This window comes from Rousettus aegyptiacus, unplaced genomic scaffold (genome assembly GCF_014176215.1).
Source record: "Rousettus aegyptiacus isolate mRouAeg1 unplaced genomic scaffold, mRouAeg1.p scaffold_m13_p_4, whole genome shotgun sequence".
Taxonomy (NCBI): domain Eukaryota; kingdom Metazoa; phylum Chordata; class Mammalia; order Chiroptera; family Pteropodidae; genus Rousettus; species Rousettus aegyptiacus.
Genome location: NW_023416307.1, coordinates 143,622,950 through 143,641,625, shown reverse-complemented (window position 1 = coordinate 143,641,625; position 18,676 = coordinate 143,622,950). Strand labels below are relative to the sequence as shown.

Sequence of the window (18,676 nt, the reverse complement as noted above, 5' to 3'; positions counted from 1 at the left end):
TTACTGTCTCTGCCCTGGTGGCAGTACTTGCCATCTCTCACCTAGATTTTATTATGACTGGTCTCCTGGGTTCTGGTTTCACCACATGGCCACCCCTGCCTCCAGCTGTCTTCTGTATGCTACCTGCCTCTTTCCATCTGGCCCCAGATTAAAACCCTCCTCTGAGTCTTCATTACCTATAGGAGAAAGTCTAGCTTCTAAACAGTCTATAGGTCTTTCAGGACCTGGGGCCTGCTCCCTTTCCCACCCTTATCTCTGGACACTACCAGCTCCCACTATCCATTCTAAGAAACATGAACCCAATTATTGATGATGGTTCAGATGCCAACACTTTGCTCATGTTGGTCCCTCTGCCTGAAAAACTAGCACTCTATCTCATTTCCTCAACTCCCTCCATATGATAAACTTGTATTCATTTTCCAAATATTTATACTCTCTAAGGACTCACTTTTCTGAAAGGTTTTGGTGAAAAACTTACTACAGACTGTGGAAAGTACCTTCGCTAATCATTGCAATTCAGTGTAGAAATTAGGTACAAGCTTTGTGATTACAGAGAACTACACTCTAATCATGGGTTTGAAACTCCTTACCTCTGTGTTTGTGTAAGCTAAGCCTCTGTTTGTCCATCTGTAAAAAGGGAACAATACTAATTCTCATTCTTATGAGGATTAAAAGAGGGAATGTATGAAAAGCATTTGGCACAGTGCCCAGATTATAATACATGTTTAAAGATGATAGCAACTACTATTAGTGAAAACTGTCACTTTTGGTTGAAGACATTTCTTACTCCTTCAAATAGAGTTAGCCATGCCCTCAACTGTGGCTCCTTGATGCCCCATATATTTCAAGGAACATAAAACATATAAGAAAGGCTAGCTGTCTCTAAGCTTGTCTCTGTCAACTGCATTAAGATATTCAGAAGGCAGAATTTTTCTTTAAATCCTTAGTAACAGGCAGGAGGGAAGTACCCAGTAATTGAAGAATACAATGCCTTTGTTTAGGAATAAATATGGAAATTGAGATAAGCCAGTAAGAGGTGAGCTCATAGAGCAGTTTCTTGTTTTCACTCTAAGAAATTTTGAATGACTTTCTCTGGTTGGGACCAGGAGATGAGGAAGCAGAATTCCTTGTCCAGGTCTGTAACTTGACATTTCTGTGGTCCCAGCTGGTCCTGTTTGGTCTCACACAGAGAGATATATAATTTCCCAGCAGCTGACACTGATCACTGTTCTGTGCTAGAGAGGATTCATTTATTATAATGCTAAAAAGTAAAAAATAAAAAAAAAAATAAAAAAAATAAAAAACTTCCAGAATGTATACTGTCGAGTATTTTTTAATAAAGTTACCAGAGGTTAACTCCTGATGTTGTTTAAACTTTCATTACTGGATCTCAGTCCCTTATCTAGTGAAACTGGAGACAAAAGAGTAGACGGGGAGGAGGTCTCAGAAACTTTATAAAATTTGCGGGGTTTTAACTTGACTATTTTTAATCTAGTTGCAGGCATATTAGGAATAATCAATTCTAATTGGCGAGAATAGGTGTGCACTGTCTTCACAGATGTGGACTTGGCTTATGCTAGCCAGAGGAAATAATTCACCTGCTAAGTAATGATGCTGAGCCCCGCGCAAAGTAAACCAGGATTTTTTTTTTTTTCCAGCCTGTTGAAGGATCAGGATTACAAATGCAGTTCCCTCGTGTAGTTGTCATAAATGTGCTTTGAAGTGGCATTAACTGATTGCTTCTATCATATCAACAGCCTAAGTTAAAAGCTCCAAAGGGAACTTAACTTTAAACATAAAGCTCGTTGGAGAAGTGACAAAAAAGCAGTACTTGCTGATTAAATTTAAATTTACAATAGGAGCATGGCTAACACCCAACATCCTGGGGCTTGCTGGAAGAAACACAGTGTTGAAAAAATTTTAGCCTAAAATCCAAACAAATATTTCACCTTTCTAACTCACCATCTCCTTTTGCTCATTACCACCTAGCAACGAGGTGCCTACCAGCTTTCCCTTCTGCAAACTTGGAGTTATGCAGAGGCAAAAGTCTGAAATCTGACCCGGAAAAGGAATTCATTCGCTTGTAGAACTCTTAAATGTCAAGGCAGTACTGAATGAATAGGTAGGAGCAGATTCTGTTCACCTCAGATGTCCTGAAATAGGTTTCCTGAGCTGGTGGCCGGGAGCAGGCGTCATATTTAGCTTAGGGCTTCTCAGGCCAGATCAGACCCTGCGAGGTGGTTACTCCAAAAAGCTGGGAAGATCACAGGCCATGACTCACTCGCTTGCCCTGCCCAGTCTCTACCCTAGGAAGGCTGCAGGGGCTCTCCCTGCCCATTCCTCCCACCCAGGCAAATTACCCACGCCCCTACACACTGCCCCCACTGCTTCCCAGCGAGGGCAGAGGGACCCTGGCCCCGGGTCAAGTCAGTGGCATGCGGTCAGTCGCAGAAGTCTTAACACAGCCACGGTCTTCAGGAGGCTGACACTGGAACCTCGAATGGCAAAGTGAAAGGACTGCGGAGCGCGTCTCGGTCCCTCCCTTTGCAGTGGCTCGCGCCCAGCGCCTGCCGGGCGCACCTGCGGGTCCCCAAGGGGGGCGCTGCCTCAGCAACCGCAGCTGCCGCCTAGACTGCAGGAGCCGCGCTCGGGGGCAGCTCGGAGTTGGGAGCAGCGATGAGCAGCGACCCTGACCACGAGTACCCGGTGGACGGTAACGACTCGCCTGGCGCGGCTGCGTCTTTAGTCTTTAACCGCTCCCCACGTGGGTTTTATTTAACCTCCGCGGTGCTGGTTGACCTGGGGGACGAGGAGGAGGGTTATTTCCCTGTAAGGCGGCTGGGGTGGGTGGTAAGTGCCCCTCTTCGTGGATTTTTGCCCTCCTTTCTGCACCTTTTAGAGTTGTTTTTTTATTTTATTTTATTTTTTAGAATAAACAAGTTAACAGATAAAGAGCAGAGAACCGCGCTTGGAACGTAATGCGCACTATGCGGTTTTGTTAAGTAAAACGCATATTGGTGTTTCACTGCTTGGCGCGCTGATGCCGGTGTCCCCAGACACAGTGGGGATGCCTTCCCTGAAAGAAAGATGATTTTGCTAATACTTTGGGACGTGCTCCACATCACACCCCACCCTCCCACCTCCACCCACTGCTCTGTAAACAGACCTTGAAAGAGGCACCTCGGTCTTACAGAGTGAGTGATGCCATAATGTACTTCAGACTGAAGCTCGGGAGTGGGGGACCCGGATGTCCGTTGTTTAAAGAAGACATCATGGCAGCAGAAACCCCCAAACTAACTTTTTAATTTGAATGTCACTTGGCCCTTCTGTAAAACCACAATCACCAGCTTTTGTGAAGGAAGGGTGTCAGCTTGCTTTGGACGTGTGATGAAATACTCTGAACCCCTTTCCCATCCAAATTCAACTATACATACACATTTAGATGTTTGCGAAGATTTAGAGCCGGACTCCTTATCCGTCTCCGTGTACTCCTGGTTAAGGATCGCGGCTTTGAAGGTCATCATTGCTCAACTATTTTCACTAACTAGTTAGTTGTTGACCTTTCAGAAGGAGTGTTCCTCCAGGAATAACTCCTCTTTGCATCAGTAACCCTTTTGGATTGTACTAAATACGGCTTAATGAAGCTGTGTTGAGTTGAAATCCCCTGGGGGCTTTGAGAGCAACAGGTGTGCGTCAGGTACGCTGGCTTAGCTTCCCTGCGGATCGGTCATTTTTAGGGCGGGGAATTTGCTCAGAGTTGGCAAGGCAAGAACTATTGTGCTGCAAGAAACACTTCATTTCTTCCTTTTATAGTCCCAAGGAATGTTCCCACCACAACTGCCCTGGATTCTCTTTAAAATTATATGTGTATATATATATATATAAAGTTTCATTATTATTGTTTTCATTATATAGCATAACAATCTGGCACTAAGTTCATAATGATATGTCAAATTTCTTTATCTGAGGCAAGGATTGGCAGGATAATTGTATCTTACTACTTTAGTCCTGCACTGTTTTGCTTTGTTTTTAACCTTAATTTCTGTTTTAAAGCCACACACCCTATCAGAACTCCGACAGAAACTTAAAAAAAAAAGGTATCTATTTTTCCTAAATTAAGCATGTGTCCTTGTAACCAGGCATGTCTGTAGCTTGTAGGGACTTCAGTAATTGCCATATATGAAGAATGAAGTGTGAATTTAATCTTCAAAGTATATTCTGGAGGATACCAGAAGGCTTGGTCTGCTGTTATTCTTGAGCAGATGATGAGGCAATAATATATCTAACAATACCAAATAGTGTCAAATGTTTGCTATGACATATTAAAAGAATACAGGTTATATATCTGTCAGACTTAGTAAATTTCAAGATTATGCAAGGTGACATTTGATATAATGTTCAATGATAAGCCTGCATTAAACGAACTTGTAGAATCTCTGTTACACATTATACATTATGTAGTAACATCATAGGGGATCCTGTTGCAGGTAGAGCATGCTAATTCTAGTCTTCATGCTTTGATACAGTTTGCAGTCTTGCCATAGTACATCCAAGAGTTTAGGCAATTAATTACATCAGATTCAAATTTTAATTCCACTAAAGTAAAGAATTATTTGGCTTCTAATAATATTTTCCCCTAAGGTTTGAAATAATTACATAAACCTTCCACATCATTTAGCCTGCAGAGTTATTGTTATTTTATTCAGCTTTGATTCTTGTTGAATCACTACTAAAATGAAAGCAATTTTCAAGTTTTAATGGAAGGGAGATTTTTTTGTTGTTGTTGTTGAAAAGCTTATGCTTACATATTGTCAAAAGTCTTATATATTGTAATAAAATTAAAACCATGACATTGAGGAACAAAATTTCTGGGTAATTTCTTGGTCCTTTAATCTAACCATTTTCTTTCTCTCTGTAACTGTTTCACTTTTTATATACTCCATTTTATCATCATTTAAATGAAACCCACTGCAGGCAAATGTATCACCCAGTGAATTGTCCCTCATTTAGGATAGAATTGCTAATATTTATTAAACACTTACTATCTGTTATGTTGAGCTACAAGCACTATGTTATCTGACCCTCCTTAATCACTAATCACTAACAAGTCAATGGAAGGGGAACTATTATTGTCTGCTTTATTTATTTTTTAAGAAAACTGAGGCTCTGAGAGGGTGCCTGTTATCTCCGAGCATTCAACCCAGGTGCTCACAGCCCTTACACCTAACTCCTGGCCCATGCTGCCTCCTACTGGGCCATACATAATATTGAATGTCCACAAGTGACCTGGAGCGGCATCATTTGCCTGTCTATGCAGGGACCACAGGAAGAATGCTGGAGAGGACCCTGGAATGTGACTCTAAGTGACGGCAGCATTCTTTCCTCTTTTAGGTTGGAAAGATGGAAGGAAAGACTGTCAGTATTTAAGGAGTTCATACTAATGGCAGGTCTCAGGCTCACACTGCTTTTTTTCAGTGGAAGAACCTGGGCTTTGCCCTGTGGCAGGAACCCTCTGGTTGCTAAGAATGAAAAACACTATGTCCTATGGGACACCCTCTCTAACAACCCTTCTCTTGGAGCAGATTTACCAGTGGTCACATTTCTCTTAGGCCAGGGCAGATGGGTTCATTTTAGAAGACTGTGTCCTGGGAGCAGGCGACACACAGTGGACCATACCTGTTCTCTGTGGGCAACTGATGGAACAGAGGAAAGAGAAAAATGCATAGCGAATACTCTGGCCCGCAGCCTGTTCTGATTGTGTATCTCTGGATACATAATTTATCTCTCTAAGTCTCAGTTTCTTTATCTGTAAAGTAAGAATAAAAACACCCGCCACTTAAGATTATTGTGAGGATTAGGTATAATATACAGAATAATAATATACTGTCTGACAGTATATTACTATATTCTGAAAATTGGATGTAGAGGTCAATGAGGTACTTGAAACACCTAATTTGTAAGTGTGTCTAATTGTTTTGTGTATGTACTTGAGGTGTTTTCAAGATGACTGCTGTCGAATATCCTTTCTTTGTTTGCAGAATTAGCTCCAGGAACAACAACAACAACAACAAAATTATACACACACACACACACACACACACACATTTATAACTCACTGTTCTTTAAGAATAGATGTGTGAATGAGTAACTTTTAACCTTATATATATTTATATTCTTGGCAGACTTTACAATGCTTCTACACCATCCCTGGGGGGAGCATCTCGATCACGTTTTCTTTCTAATTTCTTGTTGCTTCTTCCATTTTCTAACTGAGCAATGGGATCGTCGGCCTCTTTTCCTAGGATCCGCGAGTAGCATCACCTTCCCCTTCTGTGCGGGGTACTCCTTTTCAAGTCTTCAAGGAAATCCCTACCTTGTTTTTGAGATTTTACCTCGCAGGCACTCTAATAACCTCACTGAGTGTCCCTGAGACCCCATCCCTTCTCTGTTGTGCAGCCCTGCTGTACCTCTTCCCCCAAAGTCCTAATCTCTTGATTTGAAGATGGTGCCCCTATATGATCCCACTGTGGTAGAATGGTTATGAAAAGGGGAAAATACCTGAAAGAAAATATCTCGAAAGCAGAATCCCTCCGCATTGTTTGCCCCTGACGCTCATGGATTCTGGCACGATCCTTTTCTCTCCACTTCCTTTGTTTTGTGTTCATTCAGCTTCTTTTTTGGATTATGAGGGGTTGATTATATAGAATAACTAGCTATCATTCTGTACCCTTGGAACTACCACCAGATAAAGAAACCTAATTTTTCTGTAACCCTAGAGGCACATGTCCTCCTAGGGACACATGTCTTCTGTGCCTCATTTCCATTATAGCTCCTTCCCTCCCCTGTAAGTAACCATCCCCTTGGCTTTGACAGTAATTACTTTCTTGCATTTTTTATGGTTTAATCATCCAAGTGTGAATTACTAAGTGTCATAATTTAGTCTTACCCATTTGAAAAATTGCGATAGGTCTTAATTTATAGATTTACCCTCCTGGTTGTTGTTGTCATTGTTTGTTGTTGTTGTTGTTGTTGTTGTTGTTAATTTATCTGTTGAAGAATCTGGGCCATTTGACCTATAGAATTCTCCACAAAATGAATTTTGCTGCCTTTATGCTCACGGTTCTACATTTTTTTTTGAAGACTGCCTTTTATTGAACTCCAGTTTATTACATCTAGCCCTTCTTTCTTCTTGGCCCTCTCGTTATGCTACGTTCCCTAGTCTAATCTTTAAATTCCAGAAACACGCATGCAGTCATTTTGTCTATTAAGCTTTGCATTATTGGGCAGTAAAGCATTTTATTGAGCTTCTTGTATTCTGGTCCTTAATTCCTGACTTAACTTCACTAAGCATTGTAATGAGTTGGTTGAAAATTGATGCTCTCATTTACCAATTAGTTCAGATATTAGTAATTTGGGAGCATTATAGGAAGTATTGCAAACTTTTAATATTTTAAGTCTTTTAAAATCTTTTTTCAAAAATTTTTATATTTCGTTTTATTTTATTTTTGATCTCTTAATTAATTTTTATTAATTATGTCTTCTCTACCATTAGTAGTAAGAAAATGTCAGAGTCCATTAAATGTTTAGAAATATGGTTTAGTTTGAAAAATATAAATGCTGGGTTACTTAAATTATAGTAGATTGCAGATAGTTTGTACAGTACGAGCCCATTTTATTGAAAAATAGTAATTCATTTACACTTATGGAACTAGAACTAAAAGAATGTACACTTGGGGATTAAAGGTAGTTGTGTATGATGGGCGGATAATGGATTTTGTTTTAGGTTCTTTTTGTCTGTATTTTCTGTAGTGAGCCTGCATTGCTCTGACAATAAAAAAATTAATTTGGTAGGGGAAAGGATTGGGAATGGGTGTGGTTTGGTGTAAATGTTTTTCTCATTCAATTTAGGCCAGACTTTGCAGCTGTATTCATCTGGTTTGGTTTTTATCATCTTACTTAGGCACTATTGTCATATCTATTATTCAAACAAATGCTTACATTGGAATGTAAATGTGCTCTTACTGACTCCCTATTGCTGAATACTCAGGTTATTTCAACATTTTTTTTTTATTACAAATGAGAGAAAAAAATAATTGGCTAAAATTAAAACTATAGAAGCAAAAAAAAATTGAGGGAGAATTCTATAATTCTAGAAAACTATTGAAAATGTTTTAAAGCATAATCCAGAGTTGAAAATGTGGACAGGATTTACCCATCCTTAGAAATCCAATGACTAGAAATATTTTTTTGACAAATGGTCATCTTGACCAATTCGCACTTGGTCGAATTGCTGTTGGACAAACAGTAAGTTGCTGTCAGAGCCGTGAGGAGAAAGGAAAAGGTCTGAGCTGCGCTCCTTATAGATCAAGGCTCAGTTTCTGACTCTGTAAGCCTTGAGGCCCCTTTCTGAGCATCAGTTCATTCCCCAGTACAATGGAAGTGGTAAAAGATAACACCGCTTACCTCATGGAGTTTTATGAGAACATATGTAAAATACTTGGCACCCTGAAGATAAGTATTTCCTACCTTACTCCGTCAGTAAATATTTATCACAAATAAGATTTTGTTTAAATAACTCCTCCAAACCAAATAACAAATATATTGTAACATGAGGAAAGGAGATCTTAGACTTCTGTCAGGACTAAAAGAGTAATTGAAAAGGGGACAGTGATTTTTAGGGCTCTTTTGCTGAAAGCTGAAACAGCACAAATAGAGAATATGATAGAAAAATATAGCATGGAAGGTAGATAGATTTTTTTTCTGCTACTGATTCAATGATGACGCTCGACTTCAACACTCCCTGAGTCTATCCAGGAGCAGAGCCTATCCCTGGTGGGTTTAGGGAACTAAAGTTGGTCCTATTTTTGTTGCCATCACTGCTTTAAGGGTCATCCCTTTAACAGGCACTGCAGATTGACACATGGCGTGAATCACAGAGACCCTCAATGTGGATCTTCACTTGATACTCATTTTATGAAAAATACATCACAAAATTCTCATGCAAAGGAATTATCACAGAGCAGGCATTCCCCCATCCTAGCTGAGCTTTGTCCCAAGTCCTCAGATGTGGTTTAAATACTTAACTTTGTCTTATCTGTGGTTTTGTGACTGGGGCCCTTCAACCTGGTGATGGGACCCAACAAGTGTTGGTCCTCAGACATAAAAGAATACCTTGGAATACATCTTTGCTGTTCCCTTCCTGTTCCTTATTGGTGGTAGAATGGCAAAATTTGATAGACTAAGATACAGGAGCACTAGAATTCAGTGAGCAAATAGGATATTTAAAATTTAAGGAGTCAGACCAGTGGAATACAAGATGTTTATTTCATAAGTGACTGTCTCACTGCTAATCTCTTTAAAAGAAAAACACTTAAAATTTGTATTAAGAAACTCTTAAGATTTATAATAGCATAAAAGTACTTACACATAAACCTAACCAAGAAGATGAGAGACTCATGCATTGAAAACTACAAATATTACTGAATAAAAAAGAAAACAAAACACACAAATAAATGAAAAGACATCTCATGTACATTGATTGAAAGACAATATTAAGACATCGATACTACCCCGGGTGAGCTACAGATTCAACACAATCTCTATCAAAATTCCGAGAGCATTTTATGCCAAAATTAAAAAATAAAAATTCTCCTAAAATTCATATGGAATCTCAAGTGACCCCAAATAGTCAAAACAATTTTGAAAAAGAACAAAGTTGGAAGATTCACACTTTCTCATTTCAAAACATATTGTAAAGTTACAGTAATCAAAATAGTATGGTGCTTATATAAAGACAGAAAAATAGAACACTGAAATAGGACAGAGAGCCAAAAGGTAAACCCCCATATATGTGGTAAAATGATCTTCAACAAGAGTGACAAGGACACTCAATGGGAAAAGGGTAGTCTCTTTAACAAATGGTGTCGAGAAACCTGGATATTCACATGCAAAAGAATGAAGTTGAACCTTTATTGTACACAACATACAAAAAATTTAACTCAAAATGGATTAAAGATCTAAATTTAAGACCCAGAACTACCAAATTCATTGAAACAAACATACAGGAAATCTTCATGACATTTGATTTGGCCATGATTTCTTGGATATGATGTAAAAAGCATATGTAACAAAAACAAAAATCGACAAATGAGAATATATCAAACCTAAAACTTTTGTGCATCAAGAACACAATCAACAGAGTGAAAAGACAACCTATGAAATGGGAGAAAATATTTGCAAGTCACATATAAGGACCTCCTACAACTTGAATGCAAAAAATCAAATAACTCAATTAAAAATGTGTAAAAGACTTAACAGACATTTCTTCAAGATGATATACACATGACCTATAAGTATATGAAAAGGTGCTTAATGTCACTAATCAGGGAGATGAAAATCAGAACCACAATGAGATTTCACCTCACACCCATTTAGATGGCTGCTATAAAAAAAAAACAAAACAAAACAGAAAATAACAAGTGTTAAGGATGACGTAGAGAAATTGGAACTCTTTTACACTGCTGGTGAGATTCTAAAATGATGCAACTGCTATGAAAAGCATAATAGAGTTTTCTCAAAAAATAAATAAATGAACAAAACTACCATATAATTTAGTAATCCCACTTCTGGATAAATATCTAAAAGAATTGAAAACAGGGTCTCACATTCATAGCAGCACTATTCATGATAGCCAGGAGGTGAAAGCAACCCAGATGTCCATCAATGGATAAGTAGATAAACACGATGGACTATTACTTAGCCTTAAAAAGGATGGATATTCCATCACATGCTGCAACATGGATGAAACTTGAGGACATCATGACAAGTAAGCTAAACCAATCACAAAAAGACAAGTATTGTATGATTCCACTTATATAAGGTACTAGAGTGGTCAAATTCATAAGAAACAAAGAAGAATGGTGGTTACCAGGTTCTGGAGGAATAGTGGAGCATAGGGGAGATATTTAATGGGTATAGAGATTCAGTATTGCAAGGTTGAAAAGTTCTTGAGATCTGTTTCACAACAATGTGAACATATGTAGTAGAGTGAACTATAAACTTAAAAATGGTTAATAGTGTGAATGAAACTTTATGTAAACACATACATGATTAATTACAGTTCATGCTCATAATTTAAAGATGCTGATAATATTCTATTGCTGAAGAGATAACATGTAAACAGTTAGCCGGTAAGTTCCAGTTTAAAGGAAAATTATAGCTTTCTACTCACTGATCTCTATCCCTCGTGGAGAAGATAACGCCCGCGCCTTCTCCCCTTATTGTTCTGTTTCCACCGTTTCCATCAGCAGCGCTGCTATGAGGTTCATAGCAGACCTTACAGGAAGCCGAGCAACTGTGCTTCACTTTTTTTACACTTTACATGATTTTTAAAAGAGCTTTACTGAGGTATCATTTACATATCATAAAATTCACCTGTTTGAATGTGCAATTCAATTTTTAGTAAATTTACAGAATTGTGCATTCATCACCACAATCCAATTTTAGAGCAGTTTCATGCACATTATATTTTTTAAAAAATATTACTGTGCTTTTCTGCTGTTTCTGAGTACCTGCTCTTTTTTGCCGGCAGCTGTATTCCTGAGAGATATTATGATCTTTACAGGTAGAATGCAAAAAGAAAGACTATTACTGTCTAGATTCCAGTGGACAAAATAAGAGTTTCAAAACAGCGGTTTTATAAGCCAGGCTATTGCCTTGAGATAGGGCTTTCTAAATTCTTTTATTTCCCCTTTAGAAGACAAACTCATAGAGTTTTGTCCATAGTACAGAGAAGATACCCTTGTGTACCTTTAAAGATTTTCCATGAATCTAGGGTCAAAAAGGGGAAATTAAATGTAGGAAACTTAATGAAAAATCTCCACTTATGACATGAGATAACAATGCGGAGAGAAAAAGAGATTGAAACAAGAGAAACAAGTGCCAAAAGACATGATCTCGATTTCTCATTATTTGGGATCAGAGTCCAGGGGCAGGGAGGGGCAGTGTGTTATTTATAAAGTAGTTTTATGGAAACACTGAAGACAACAGCAGAGGTCTTTACCAACTTTTCTTGAAGGAGGCCACCTTGGAACCTCTTCAAAGCAAAAGCGATAGCTTACTGAAGTTGGATGGAGAGGGAGAGGCTGGATTTCGCTCTTCAAGGGATGAAGGTGACTCAGAAAGACCCTCTTATCCTCAGAAGAAGGTAGCTAGATTGAGTTTCCTTGATCTTCCCAAGGATCCTTCTTTGATGGCATGAAGGCGGAAACCAGGTGACAAACCTGCTCTGCTCGCTATTGGAGAGCTGGCGAGAGATGTGTTGTGAGCCTGGAGATGTCTATAGCACCACCAGCAGCCACAGTGAGGCCACCTTGTGCAGAGAGCACCTCTAGTGTCTGAACAGGGTGAGAGAGAAGAGACCATGAATATGCTTCAGCCTTGACTGCCAGGTGGGAAAAAAATAAAGATGTAGACAAACGAGATTGCTCTGATACAAGGCACCAGTGGACACCACACTGATCCAAGAACCCTACCATTCTTCTTCCATTTTAAAGTTGAGTAACACCTGCTTTTCTCCCCATGCACCTAGAAGCCATCGAGGACAGTATCAGGAGAGGGGGAAGTGGAAATCTGAGCGATCAAGCAGTTTTACACAATAAAACTGAGCATTGCCTAAAGGAACTGTTTAATTTATTATGTCTGACCAAATATTAAGCGGGTTGGACTAAATAATATAAATTTTGTTACCTCTATTCAGCAATGGGGACTCATGGGGAAGATAAGATTAACTGATGACCAAAATAAAGCTACTCCGTTTTCTCTGCATACCTGCATGCCGTAAACGTATTGGTGTCATGAATAGCCATGAAACAAATGGGATTGGTTGCTTCAGCCACTTCCGTTGACAACGGCACTCTCTTTGGGGAATGTAGATGCTAAAGATAAGCACACACAACACTGGGCCTCAGGTCTGCTGATGAAGTGTTTGTAGTGTGGTGAGGCTTGGTAGGTAAATTCAATTTTTTAAAGAGGAAAAAGCAATGGGAGTCAAATTTCAATCAGTCATATGGTAGTTTGAAGCCGAAGTGTTCTTCCATTCATTCACACCTACAAACTCTTTGTTTAAGCAAAATAGTACAAAGAGGCTTTTGAGATAAAACAGCTTTTCTGTGCCCGAAGTAGGCTTCATGGGCCTAAATGCCACTTGCTCATCTTCTCCATCTTTGCCTTCCCTGAGCCACCACCATGGAGGTCCTGAAACATGGGAATACACAGTTACAGAGAATGTTGATGAAGACCACTTTTAGAAATGCTGGAATATGATTTATGTTAATTACATGAACCAATTGAAAAATGGGCTTTAGCCATGGAATAATTGATAGAGTGGCAAGTCATCTTATAGGGTACCATTTAACTGAGAGCATCATTTAGCCGGGGAGGTTGAAAAGTATTACTTGCAGCTGCAGAACTGCAGGGCTAGAGTCTGGCTAGAACACCCGCATCCCAAATCCCAGAGAGTTCTTTCTGTGAATATTGTCAGAGCAAATAATTAAAAGTAAGAAATCAACTCTGCAAAATACCAATTAAATCAGAGTTGTATTTTTATGTTTGTTTCCACTGGCATCGGGGATGTCTTGGTGCAGTGCTTAAGAATTTCAACATTTAGGAACGTCTTAAATGGGAAGCACTGCAGAGCAACTACCTAAATTATTTGTTGTTGGCGAGTCATCATTAAATATTAAAATCTGTTTTGGTGATTTTAGCTGCAGCATTGACAGATCTTAAATTTCCACATTTCAATTTTTGCCAATTAAATATACTGCTAAGACCTTCCTTTATTTGAGTTTCTTAGCTGGTAAGTCTCTTCCTAATTCAGCACCCTGGATGCTGTGTCATTTGATATCCTAATACTCTGTATCGACTTACAAAATCAATAGAGACTTAGTTGGTATTTTATGACATATCCGTTCTTTCAGATGCTATGCGGGCCAAAAAATGTATTCAAAGAACATATTTTCTTCATGTGTATTTTCATCATGGTGTATTCTATTACACCATCAATTCAGTTTTATTTCAGTACCTAATTTGTATGAAACGGCGATAGAAGAGAAAGAAAATCTATGAAAAATTCATTTTCCTAATATTCATCGGTGGCCTTATTTTTCAAGTTGATGGCACAACAAAAGAGAATTTTAGAAAGTAATTGTGGAACATAAGTGTGATGACAGTTTTGCCCAGAAGTGTTCCATACAATGTGTCAGCTTAGCAGTTAATTGTTCTTTTATTATTTCATGTGTGTTAGTCCAGTCTCCCCATTGAAAGAGGCTGCGTGGTTTAGTGAAAAGAGAAGAGACATTGCATCAATCACAGTTTGATTTTCAGCTCTGCTATTTACTATATCATCAAGTTTATTAACCTCTCTGATCCTCATTTCCATATTTGTAGACGTGGGTATCATTCTTGTCTCATAAGGCGTTATGAAGATTTGTGTAAAAGCATTTAACGTAAATGCCTAGTACAGTGTCTGTCTGGTCCATTTCAAAAAAGAGCAGTCATTTGTTTCAATTTGGTTTTCTAGAAGCAGACCCTGAGTCAGGCATTTGAGTATAAGTAGTAACTATGGAAGGTTGTCCTAGGGAGAAAAACAGAAAATACATTATAAAGCAAGGTGTCACTGTGGGTAACCAAACCTTAATTTTGTTGAGTAACTCAGGGCATTAGTGAAGAATGAGCACTTCACAGTTATCCCGTAAAAACAACGAGAGTGCTGGATGTTTATACATGAATTTATATCAGTTATTGATTGAGGGGTGCTGAGATATGGGTATTAATTTTTCATAGCTTCAGGCTTGCCACGTTAGTGGGCGGAGTAGGTTTGGCTAAAATAGAAAGGTCCGCAAGCAGAGACGAAGGTGCTAGCACTTAGAAATCAGGTAGCTTACACGTGCATGAAATGCCTGAAGAATCACCTTACCCCATTTCTGTTAACTAGTAGTACTTTTCCTTATTGAAGAACTTTTGTTTTCCTAGCTCCCTGTTCCATGATGCTGAAGTCACCTCATATTAGCTGATGAGAATACCATTGGTACTTAGAAATTGGCCGGAAGGGAGTCTTCATATTATAGAAATGGGCAAATGCTACCAGGGTCTTTCCTTCAGAAACCAGTTTACCAGCACACCACTACCCCTTTCCTTAATCTCCCAGAAGATGGAGAATAGTAGTTACATGCATAAACCAGCAATCAGATAAACCTAAGTTTGAATGTGATCTCTGACACCTTTTAGCCCTTTTGCCATGGAAAAGTTACCTAATTTCTCTGAGCGTCAGTGTCCTGATCTGTTAAATGGGGATGTGTATAACTCGTGTAACTGTGGTAAAGATTAAACACAATAATTTATGTAAGAAACACCATGGAGTTTAGACTATTTTTACTTTGAGATGTTCCTTGGAGAGGTCTTACTGCCATTCTGAGCAGCTTCTCGGTATGTTTTTTCCAATCTCATTTAGTAAACTCCACAAAAGAGTTTTGGTAAGTTTTCCACATTTGACGGTGGCCACATGTGAATGTCACAGCATGTGTGGTGAGGTGTCAAGGAGGTGAGAGTCATAGTCCTCACTCACCTGGATCATCTGCCCGAGGCCTGGGCTAGGAGGCAGAACCCCGGGCACAGATGAGGCTCCTATCAGAGTTAATCAACAGATCATGCAAATGAGGCAACCATTTATAGCATTTATTTAAATTTTCATTTAAATTGCTGGTTAAGTGGAATACATTTAAAATCCTAAAGTCAACACTTGAGCAAATTGGTTTTAAAACTATGTATTAAATTGCAGCACATTATAATTTGATACATAGTTCCAAGATAATCACTTATTGCTTTAGGAATACAAAAAATGGGTTCGAATAGTCTAGTGTGATTGATAAGACAGAAGAAGCAATATCTCCTTGTTTGTTTTTTGTGGAAAAGGTAAAATGTAGTAATAATCAACATGATATCTGAACTCAGGCTGTCTGGCTATTAATTGTGGCTTTAACACCTATCAGATGTGTGATTTGGGCAATTCTTCCCATCTTTCTGGCCTCAATTTCCCTATCTGTGAGATTGAATTAATAAAGATATCTTCATCATAGCCTTATTATGAAAATTAAATAAACTAATTCATATGAGGCGCCTAGCTCAATACTTGATCCATTGTAAGTATCCAAGAAATGTTAACTGCTATTGTTTTGTAAGCGTAATTGTACTTCTAGTTTCCTCTGTGCCATACTACTACTAGAAACGCTACTACTAGAAAGATAAATTACACAAATGGCTTGCTTTTTGTTTCTTTTTGGCAGTATTATTCTAGACTCTTTGCTTAGACAGTACTCTATCCATTGACCTCAAACATCTAGACTTATACTGAAGTGGAATGATTTTTTTAAAAACAGAGAAAAAAACATTTATTTTCAGACAGTAACTGGGTGACCTCCAAGTTTTGGAGAACAATACAAATACATGGGAAACTCTGCGGCCCCAGAGAGTATAGTTAGGAAGGTGTGTCTGGTTGGTTTTAACTTTCCTTAGTTGAAACGGCTAAAGAAGCCAAGTTATTCAGAGTATTGGAGTTATTCAGAGTTATGGTTCTCTAGTTTCACAGAACACAGAATGACGCTTGCTCGCTAAGAGGGGAAGGCTGTTGGAAGGATCTTGGAGAACCCACAGGACTGGAGAGAGAGCTAAATAGTTTGGACTTGCATAAGACAAAAGCCAAAGCAGTTCTGGGGATCTGGAATACTTGGGACTTGGAGATACCCACAAAAAGGGATGACCTTAATTGACAGAGCTGCCAAGACTGTCCTAGGGGAAGGGCGGTTCCAGTTCAGATGCTGGTTAAGCCCAAAATGCCCCAAGCAAACAAGCAAACTAAGAACAGGCATCTGCCTACTCAGCCTTAAATTTTGGAAAACACAGAAGTCACTGATAAAACAATAAGTAGAATCTGATGTTTTATAAATACATGTAGATAAGAAGCAAGATGAAGAGTCAGAAAGGACAAGGAACCAAGATGGCATAGGGGGAAATGCCAACAGGAACCGGTAGTGCCTAATGAAAGAGAAGGGATATGTCCCCCAGCTCCTGGGGAACGCAGAGGCCCTCAGTGCAGTAGCCTCCTGGGGGCCAAATAAGAGCACGTTATCCACAGCTAAGTCCTCCAGCCCAGGCTGATATTTGCTTGATGGGAATGCCAAATCTAGTTTTCTGCTAGAGCCCAACTGCTTTCAAATCCCTGCAAACTTAAATTGTACCCATCAGAAAAGTTCCTAAGGTTTAAAGGTATGATGGAGGGTAGGGGGTGGTTTCAAGAGCTGCCTATCAACATGACAAGCTAAGACATACAATAGCCGCATTCAAAGCTTGTCAAGTAATGTTTACTCAAGCAGTAGAAGTAGATGTCTCTGAACACCTAGTGTCCTGAAAATATCAGAAGGTTACCAATTCCTGGCCTGGTGCTCAGTGAGAGGAAAATATTTTTGAAATTAAAAATAAATAGGGTTTATGGTATACTATGCATTGGCTACTGACAGGCCACTGACAGCTATTTTTTTGGTGGTTTTAGAGACTGTTCTGAGGAGAATAGATGATGTTTATGGACCCAGCACTTTTGTTCAAGGGGTTGCCTTGGTGTTTCAGCAGAATCTGAGTCCTTTGGCACCCCAGATGCTAGCACAATACGACCTCATAAAATAAAACCGTGGGAGATGAGGACGTGCCACTTCCCAGAAATGCTGTATTTTCATCCGTGCTTTGCAAGGAAGGAGCCGATGCATGGATGCACGAAATGATTTTTGCCTCTCTTATTCTGTCACCTTTTTATCTGAAGATCGTTTTAGAACAGAGACTTCCCGGGGGATAGGAAAGCCATCTTATCCATGGGCGATTACAGGGCTCCTGAGAAAGACATGGGATTTCTGGCTTCAAGTTTGTAGTGACACTATTGTAGGGGAGAAGTTCAAATAAGTACAAACCAGCATCTTGTCTGTTAGCCCTCTCCCTGGCCTGCATGATTGCCAGCGTATCTCCCCACCTCCAATTCTTGATTTCCCATCCTAACTCTCCGCCAGTACCCACTTCAACTTTCTAAAGCACTTATCCCATCAGAAGTTTTCAGTGGCTTCCTGTTGCCTACCAAGCGACATCTAAATTCCGCAGTTTCCATTCAAGTTCCTGCAAAATCGGTCCCCGTGCCACCTTCTCAACAGTCACTTTTCCCATTTACAGATGCTGCCCTTAGACCAACAGCAGTTCTTGGGGTTTCCTGGACACAGACATCCAATTTTTGGCCTACTTCATGCCGCTTATTTATTTATTTATTTTTGTCATGAATGTCCTTGCCGTGACCTTTGTTTCTAACCCCATCATAACCAATTTCTACTAACCAGTCGAAAATCTTGATTCTCCACCCACACGTCACCAGCTGCTTCCTCCTCTTGCCCTTTCCCAGGGGTCCTCGTATCAGTATGCAGCCCTACCACTTTCCTGGTGGCTCAGGCCCCAAACCCAAGCGTCACCTTAGATTCTTTCGTGTTCTTGACCCTCTACATCCAGTTCCTCAGTAAGTCCTCTTGGCTTTACCACCAAAATGTCTCCCATATTGCAACATTGTGACATCTCCACTGCCACCTTCCAGATC

At 39.4% G+C, this 18,676-nt stretch overlaps 1 protein-coding gene across 3 annotated transcripts in view; it reads left to right on the top strand.

Moving 5' to 3' along the window:
* GADL1 (glutamate decarboxylase like 1) overlaps nt 1–18,676 on the top strand; it is a 226,625-nt gene that overhangs the window by 76,180 nt on the left and 131,769 nt on the right. For 2 of the 3 annotated variants that reach the window (XM_016140781.2, XM_016140784.2), the window contains exon 1: nt 2,332–2,713. The exons of the other annotated variant lie outside the window; for it this stretch is intronic. In XM_016140781.2, coding sequence (XP_015996267.2) covers nt 2,677–2,713 — 37 coding nt within the window. In that variant the 5' untranslated portion in view covers nt 2,332–2,676. Of the gene's footprint in view, nt 1–2,331; nt 2,714–18,676 lie in introns of those variants that run through there. 3 annotated transcript variants of the gene reach the window in all.